This window comes from Pinus tabuliformis, chromosome 6 (genome assembly GCF_031772625.1).
Source record: "Pinus tabuliformis cultivar Carrire ecotype Pingquan chromosome 6, CPIR1, whole genome shotgun sequence".
In the NCBI taxonomy this organism is placed as follows: Eukaryota; Viridiplantae; Streptophyta; class Pinopsida; order Pinales; family Pinaceae; genus Pinus; species Pinus tabuliformis.
In genome coordinates, this window is record NC_142292.1 from 1,555,688,397 (window position 1) to 1,555,697,285 (window position 8,889).

The following is an 8,889-nucleotide window of genomic DNA, read 5'->3' on the forward strand; positions in this document are numbered from 1 at the left end:
GTGCAACATCGAGCTACTCTACTGTATCCCTTGGAATACCTCCTCTCTTCAGAAGAATGCCCAGTGTTTTGTATGTATTCTCATTGGTTGAAGCCTTTAGTTTTAACATTTGATGAAAAACTTCAGCAGCCTCTCTCAATCTTCCATCTGCAATGAACAGGTTAATGACGCTATTAAAAGAAAGAACGTTAGTAAGAAATCCAGATTCTAACATTTCCTTTGCAATTTCAGTGGCTTCATTAAGCCTTCCATTCTTTTTGTATAAGGACAACATCATGGAAAAAGAAAATTCATTTGCCTACTGCTTTTCCTTCAAAACTTTGAATACTTCTTGTGCTTCAGTCACCATATCAGTGCGAGCATAAAGGTCAAGCATACAGCCTAATAAAAAGGCATCTGGTTCAACACCCAATTTTTGTATGCGTTTGTATGTTTCTTGTGCTTCCTTCAAAAAACCACGTTTACTATAAACCTTAATCAAAGAACTATACACCACAGAGTTGCCTACAAAACCAGCATTTTGCATTATTTGAAAGTAACGTACAGCTTCTTCCACACATCCAGCTTCAGCAAATGCATTTATCAAGGCACCATAAACAAAAACATCTAGCTCCACACCTGCGTTAACCATCTTTTCAAACATCTTCTCTGCCTCTGCAACTCGACCCGATCTTCCATTGGCGGCAATAACAGCACAAAATGATGAACCCTGGAGGTTGGGAGTGGATCATAAGCTCCCGGAAGAAACTTGGAAACTGAGGAGGCCAGGCTATAATGACACTGGGTAGCAGACCCCGCAATTACAAAGGAAAAGAACATACAGTAGGTAATGTTAAACGTATGTAACTGGTAAACAAGCTGCAATTATTAAACGGAGATCAGGTTGGCCGATACCACATATCCAAATCGAAGATTTATAACTCTTTATAACGTAGACAACTCCTTGAAATATGTAAACGATATAACATACGGGCAAACACAAGTAAGCAAGGAATTGAGTATACATCACATTATTTTCTGAAGATATAACCGAAGACGCAAACCCCGAACTGGGTATACATATTTAGCAAAGATTCAAAAACAAATTTAAGCAAATGGTGCCGTCGACTGCTGGCCCTGGTAGCCATATCAAACCGCAGAATAATTAACCGGCACAGCTCTATAAACCTTCATCGTCACAAAAGAGAATAACAGGAAACTACATAATTTCAGAGCAGAATAAGCTCTGGGTAATATCTGAAATGATAATCACATCGTCATAGCAAAATTTATTTACATTTGGGAAAAAAACCCATTAAAAGCTCTAACCCTCTTCTAAATTGAGCTTTTTGGCTACGAAACAGGCATCCCATAGATGCAGAGAGCCATAGCCACGCTTTAAGTTTCCCCTCCAACTAGGGAAAGTTCTTACCCATAACTGGAAACTCCGCCACTGTAGACACGTTGCCCTACCAAGCAGGTTGAGCCAGCTCCAGGTCCCAACGTCCTGCGTTGCATTTCAAATACAGGAAAACTGATTAGGGTATCTGATAGGGCTTGAACGCCTAAAGTCACGAAGAACAAGGAAATAAGAGCAGAACAAGGAAATAAGAGCAGAGAACCAGCTGAAAGATAAAACCAAAGCTTTTTACTTGTAAACATTTCTGATCCACCGCCAGACCATCAAACAGGACCTTAACTTCAGCATAAGCAGTTTCAAACCAAAGAATTCTTCAGGCTGCCCGTATAACAGGATCAGGAGAATTTGCATCTACCATGTAGACTCTGCACCTTTGCAGATTTATGATTATCGCAGTAAAGAAGAAACAACAATTATTTTAATATAATACAATTTCACAGTCAGCCATATTTTCAATATCCTGACTAATTATAGTAAGGATATTTACAAATTCAAATAAAATTTTGGCCCCACATTGTAATGTACGACTCTGTGTATGTATGTAATTACAAGGGTAGAAGATATTGGAAAGCAAATTCATATGGCATTACTTCTGTCACCTGTGAAACACATTCATCTGTCTTTCCTTTCAAGCATTCCTCCACAGTAGCTCTTGAAGAGATCGGTAATTGCTCAAATATCCACTCTAACAAGGATTTTTTATCCTTTGCAAAATCCCACATATACCAATCTAACAGTTTTGGAATAAGGACCTTCCTCTCAGCAGTAACACCAATAGCAGCCAACAAATATTCCCTTTTGGCTGCTTCCAATTCCGTTTCCACCTTATTAGATGTATATACCCGCACCTGTCCATTGACAAAACCAAAGATTCAGAGATGTGAACACCTATTTTTGGAAATCCTTGTAAAAAGCATACAAACATGGACATAAAAGCAATGTTTTTCTGAGAATTTTCATTTTTATGAGTTTCCAAGTGTAAGTGTTAGAAAACATTTGCCCATATTTCAATCATGAACAAGGGGGATTTCCCACGAGGCTTTGCATGAGCATCTTCTGGAATATATATAGAGCAAGATGGTTGGTTGATTATACTGTCTTGTGTGCTTCAAATGCAGAGTTTAGGAGCACTTTGCATTGTATGCTTCAAATGCAAAGTCTGAAAGATGCCTTAATACATGCATTTACTCAAAAATTGTTCTACAATGTTAACTGATTGAATTAGACGCTAGACTGGAGGCCTGCATTTAAAGTAAACAGCCCATAATTACAAGTCTCACAACAATTTAACTTTATATGCATGCGGCATGTATGGCGTCCCACCATCTATGTTACTGGATCGGATCCAAGAATAGTGTTTCTGTGGATCTGCATCCAGCTCTGTTTCGGATACATTTCCAGAAGGATCCACACGAGATCTGTTTATGGCTTGGAAAAAATGTCAAGCTAGCAGATCCTCCAACAAAAAGAACATATTTTAAAAATCACAAAGAAACATAAAATTAAAATTAAAAATGGCAGAGTGCAGGGCCCTAAAACCATAATTTCTCCCTACAAAATAGACCATCCTCCCATCCTAGAACATACAAATCTGAGATTTTGTAGCAGTCTGCATTTCCGAGTTTGTGAGAAAAATCCAGAGCATAACGTTTTCAAAGATTCTGAATTTTCTATGTTTATATATCTATATATATATATATATATATATATATATATATATATATATTTGAGAACAATAATCAATTTCGAACATAATGTTTTCAGAGATCTGAATTTTCTATGTTTATGATTCACTCTCTCTCACACACACCCCATTTCCCCACATCCAGATCCTGACTTTTCAAAAACTCTGACAGATCCATCATTTCCATGCAACTTAGACCACTGTTTTTCTTTATGTGTTGGCTATTAGTTTGATTTTAATTTTGCGTTTCAAAGCTTAGGGCTCCAGCAGAAAACCATGTTTGATATTTTGATTTCAAATTTCAATAACTCATTTATAGAACTATTAGGCAGATTTATTCACGACACATGCACATAAGCCCAAGTGCAGATCTACTACTTACAGCAGGAGAGGACCAACTTCCACAACACAATGCAAACGTAATCAATGGCTCAAAACACTCTAAACCATAAACAGCCCGCATCATAGCCTCCTCGTCAGATTTTCCATTTTTCCAATAGGACTGGCATTCAGTCAACACAGAAAGGTCAGTTAGATACATAAGTTGGAAGAATTTGAAATATCTTCCCTGGAAAGGGAAATTATTAGAGTGAAAGGGTGTTCGAAGTATGAAATGTTCAATGGCCAATGCATTCATCAATTGCCCTCCCACATTAAGGACTGCCTGTAACCCTCCAATCACAGTACACACAGAAATTAAATAACTGCAAAATAATGTCGATAGGAAATTCCACAAGTTCTTTGATAATCTTATTATCATTGTAGAAGCAGGGCAACCTGTCATTATATAAGTTACAGAAAGTTCCTTCAATGTTTGCACTCTGATACAGACAGCTACTGTGGTAAGAAATGAGCAATAAAGTCGATTGATTGCATTCTCATATTTGGCAATGTCATACCTTGCGCATTACCGAAACAACCTTCTGAGGTGTGCCTGGTATTCCGTGTTCAAGGAAGGCCTGAAGTTCTCTAAGCGTAAAAGTTCAAAAAATTGTATTAGTCACAGGAAGATGCATCCTAGAGTGAAGATCAGTTGTTTAGAAAGCAATAAATGAAGACTGGGAGAACCACTTAAAAAGTTGAATGAGTTTGTTTAGATAACAATAAACAGAAACTATACATGCAAACCAGGGGGAATGTTAGTATCATACATGCATCATGCAGGCATTGTAAATGTTGATCCAAAACGCTAGCTTCTGCTGATATGTCAAACCCTTTACATCTGCAGAACATAGTTTGCTGACAAGAAATCTGAAAGCACAGACTTATAAATTAGCCCAAACCTAAAAACGACTAAAAGAGAACATAAGCAAACAAACATGCATAATAGCATTATTTCAACAAATGACAAACACACCTTAATCTTCTGAATAAAGAAGCACAAACATGAACATAAAAGCAATGTTTTTCTGAGAATTTTCATTTTTATGAGTTTCCAAGTGTAAGTGTTAGAAAACATTTGCCCATATTTTAATCATGAACAAGGGGGATTTCCCACGAGGCTTTGCATGAGCATCTTCTGGAATATATATAGAGCAAGATGGTTGGTTGATTATACTGTCTTGTGTGCTTCAAATGCAGAGTTTAGGAGCACTTTGCATTGTATGCTTCAAATGCAAAGTCTGAAAGATGCCTTAATACATGCATTTACTCAAAAATTGTTCTACAATGTTAACTGATTGAACTAGACGCTAGACTGGAGGCCTGCATTTAAAGTAAACAGCCCATAATTACAAGTCCCACAACAATTTAACTTTATATGCATGTGGCATGTATGGCGTCCCACCATCTATGTTACTGGATCGGATCCAAGAATAGTGTTTCTGTGGATCTGCATCCAGCTTTGTTTCGGATACATTTCCAGAAGGATCCACACGAGATCTGTTTATGGCTTGGAAAAAATGTCAAGCTAGCAGATCCTCCAACAAAAAGAACATATTTTAAAAATCACAAAGAAACATAAAATTAAAATTAAAAATGGCAGAGTGCAGGGCCCTAAAACCATAATTTCTCCCTACAAAATAGACCATCCTCCCATCCTAGAACATACAAATCTGAGATTTTGTAGCAGTCTGCATTTCTGAGTTTGTGAGAAAAATCCAGAGCATAACGTTTTCAAAGATTTTGAATTTTCTATGTTTATCATATATATATATATATATTTGAGAACAATAATCAATTTCGAACATAGTGTTTTCAGAGATATGAATTTTCTATGTTTATGATTCACTCTCTCTCTCACACACACCCCATTTCCCCACATCCAGATCCTGACTTTTCAAAAACTCTGACAGATCCATCATTTCCATGCAACTTAGACCACTGTTTTTCTTTATGTGTTGGCTATTAGTTTGATTTTAATTTTGCGTTTCAAAGCTTAGGGCTCCAGCAGAAAACCATGGTTGATACTTTGATTTCAAATTTCAATAACTCATTTATAGAACTATTAGGCAGATTTATTCACGACACATGCACATAAGCCCAAGTGCAGATCTACTACTTACAGCAGGAGAGGACCAACTTCCACAACACAATGCAAACGTAATCAATGGCTCAGAACACTCTAAACCATAAACAGCCCGCATCATAGCCTCCTCGTCAGATTTTCCATTTTTCCAATAGGCCTGGCATTCAGTCAACACAGAAAGGTCAGTTAGATACATAAGTTGGAAGAATTTGAAATATCTTCACTGGAAAGGAAAATTATTAGAGTGAAAGGGTGTTCGAAGTATGAAATGTTCAATAGCCAATGCATTCATCAATTGCCCTCCCACATTAAGGACTGCGTGTAACCCTCCAATACAGTACACACAGAAATTAAATAACTGCAAAATAATGTCGATAGGAAATTCCACAAGTTCTTTGATAATCTTATTATCATTGTAGAAGCAGGGCAACCTGTCATTATATAAGTTACAGAAAGTTCCTTCAATGTTTGCACTCTGATACAGACAGCTACTGTGGTAAGAAATGAGCAATAAAGTCGATTGATTGCATTCTCATATTTGGCAATGTCATACCTTGCGCATTACCGAAACAACCTTCTGAGGTGTGCCTGGTATTCCGTGTTCAAGGAAGGCCTGAAGTTCTCTAAGCGTAAAAGTTCAAAAAATTGTATTAGTCACAGGAAGATGCATCCTAGAGTGAAGATCAGTTGTTTAGAAAGCAATAAATGAAGACTGGGAGAACCACTTAAAAAGTTGAATGAGTTTGTTTAGATAACAATAAACAGAAACTATACATGCAAACCAGGGGGAATGTTAGTATCATACATGCATCATGCAGGCATTGTAAATGTTGATCCAAAACGCTAGCTTCTGCTGATGTCAAGCACTTTACATCTGCAGAACATAGTTTTCTGACAAGAAATCTGAAAGCACAGACTTATAAATTAGCCCAAACCTAAAAACGACTAAAAGAGAACATAAGCAAACAAACATGCATAATAGCATTATTTCAACAAATGACAAACACACCTTAATCTTCTGAATAAAGAAGCACAACTTGGTAGTCGACCCAAGTCAAATGAGTGTGTAGTGATATCATGGAAATGTTTGTATGGACCAATATCTCTCAGGATTGATTCAGAACAAACACCATAAGGATCTTTGAAATGCATTTCTTCTGAACATTCTGTAGGTATTTTACGGCTCAAAGGGCTTCTCGAGCCATAACTCTTTGACCTTGAAAAAGTCAACCGTGAAACTGTTGACGATGTCTCCTTATTGGTTGCCAACGATGGTCTTGTTAGCTTCAAAAAAATACTCATCAAACACTTCACAATCTCTTCAGAAAGCTTGTTTGGTTGTGTGCTTTTCCCCTCTTCAAAAATATTCAGGGATGGTAGTTTCGTTGGTCCAAAATGAGTATTCACTAGAGTATGCTCTGTCTGGCAAATGTTATAATATCATACATAAATTGAATCAATATCTACTCATACGATATTCTGAAAGTGCAGGTGCACATAAGAAATGTAACTTATTTTTTACTTGAAATGAATTCATAATTCTTTTCTTGGAAAAAAAAACTATACTCTTCCTTCAATGTTTGCACTCTGATACAGACAGCTACTGTGGTAAGAAATGAGCAATAAAGTCGATTGATTGCATTCTCATATTTGGCAATGTCATACCTTGCGCATTACCGAAACAACCTTCTGAGGTGTGCCTGGTATTCCGTGTTCAAGGAAGGCCTGAAGTTCTCTAAGCGTAAAAGTTCAAAAAATTGTATTAGTCACAGGAAGATGCATCCTAGAGTGAAGATCAGTTGTTTAGAAAGCAATAAATGAAGACTGGGAGAACCACTTAAAAAGTTGAATGAGTTTGTTTAGATAACAATAAACAGAAACTATACATGCAAACCAGGGGGAATGTTAGTATCATACATGCATCATGCAGGCATTGTAAATGTTGATCCAAAACGCTAGCTTCTGCTGATATGTCAAGTCCTTTACATCTGCAGAACATAGTTTGCTGACAAGAAATCTGAAAGCACAGACTTACAAATTAGCCCAAACCTAAAAACGACTAAAAGAGAACATAAGCAAACAAACATGCATAATAGCATTATTTCAACAAATGACAAACACACCTTAATCTTCTGAATAAAGAAGCACAAACATGGACATAAAAGCAATGTTTTTCTGAGAATTTTCATTTTTATGAGTTTCCAAGTGTAAGTGTTAGAAAACATTTGCCCATATTTCAATCATGAACAAGGGGGATTTCCCACGAGGCTTTGCATGAGCATCTTCTGGAATATATATAGAGCAAGATGGTTGGTTGATTATACTGTCTTGTGTGCTTCAAATGCAGAGTTTAGGAGCACTTTGCATTGTATGCTTCAAATGCAAAGTCTGAAAGATGCCTTAATACATGCATTTACTCAAAAATTGTTCTACAATGTTAACTGATTGAATTAGACGCTAGACTGGAGGCCTGCATTTAAAGTAAACAGCCCATAATTACAAGTCCCACAACAATTTAACTTTATATGCATGTGGCATGTATGGCGTCCCACCATCTATGTTACTGGATCGGATCCAAGAATAGTGTTTCTGTGGATCTGCATCCGCTCTGTTTCGGATACAATTCCAGAAGGATCCACACGAGATCTGTTTATGGCTTGGAAAAAATGTCAAGCTAGCAGATCCTCCAAACTGTGTACCATGGCTTTTCTGTCACCTTCTTCACCGCCGAATGGATGGACGGCTCTCCTCACCACACCCTGCCATCTTCGTCAAGGGACATGATCCGCTTCATAGAGCTCCCTGATGTTCAGATCGAAGGGGATCGAGGCGCCTCAGATTGCTGTCCTCTCTCATCCATCCACAGACGGTTGGCCTCTCTTCGCTGACGCTTGGTTTCTAAAAAGGCTGATGATCTAATGGCTGGAGTTTATTCCATCGTCTAACAATCGATCTAAGGGTCCATAACGAGACACCGCGGCACGGAGGGGAGTTCCTCTCAGAGGAAACGCCTTACGGCGTAATTACTATGGTTGGAATATAATAATAAACAAATTTGGTTGCAAATTCGTGGTGCATAGTCAAATGTGCTCTTAAAAGGTTGTTTTTTATAAGATTGAAATAGCCGTTAAAGATGATAGCTGTTGGAGGCTCAGCTCACACTATTTAACATGAGGAGTTAGATCTGTTTCTTCAACTTGTCCTGACGATGAACCACACTAGTTGGTTCGAAACGCGTTGACAAATGAAATTCTATGTGATATGCACCGAAATCTTTCTCTAACTTGATATGGATCACAGAAGCCTAAACTCTATTAAGATTGAAATATCATGAGCTTG

The 8,889-nt window shown here is 37.5% G+C and overlaps 1 protein-coding gene across 12 annotated transcripts; it reads right to left on the reverse strand.

Annotated features, from left to right (window-relative positions):
• Positions 1-864: 864 nt before the first annotated feature.
• On the reverse strand, positions 865-8,570 carry LOC149264661 (uncharacterized). 12 transcript variants are annotated; one of them, XR_016259801.1, is made up of 8 exons: positions 6,560-6,598; positions 6,356-6,453; positions 6,104-6,163; positions 5,588-5,707; positions 3,466-3,585; positions 1,999-2,247; positions 1,632-1,764; positions 865-1,486 (listed from the first exon to the last, which is right to left on the reverse strand). XR_016259801.1 is itself a non-coding variant. In XM_089428728.1 (7 exons), the coding sequence occupies exons 2-7, from the start codon at positions 6,362-6,364 to the stop codon at positions 1,735-1,737; spliced, it is 594 nt and encodes a 197-aa protein (XP_089284854.1). In that variant the 5' UTR covers positions 6,365-6,453; positions 6,560-6,598; the 3' UTR covers positions 865-1,734. The 12 variants fall into 12 exon arrangements, 9 of the variants coding, with proteins under 9 accessions (XP_089284854.1, XP_089284842.1, XP_089284887.1 ...); XR_016259791.1 differs by having other exon boundaries at positions 1,632-1,770; XM_089428728.1 differs by having other exon boundaries at positions 865-1,770.
• Positions 8,571-8,889: the final 319 nt, after the last annotated feature.

Excerpts from the sequence above, each read along its gene's own strand:
- LOC149264661 (XM_089428716.1), bottom strand. Across the intron at positions 5,708-6,103 it reads TTGTTTCGGTAATGCGCAAG|GCCTATTGGAAAAATGGAAA; the intron begins GTATGACATTGC and ends ACTGAATGCCAG. Across the intron at positions 2,248-3,465 it reads GAAGTTGGTCCTCTCCTGCT|GTGCGGGTATATACATCTAA; the intron begins GTAAGTAGTAGA and ends GTCAATGGACAG.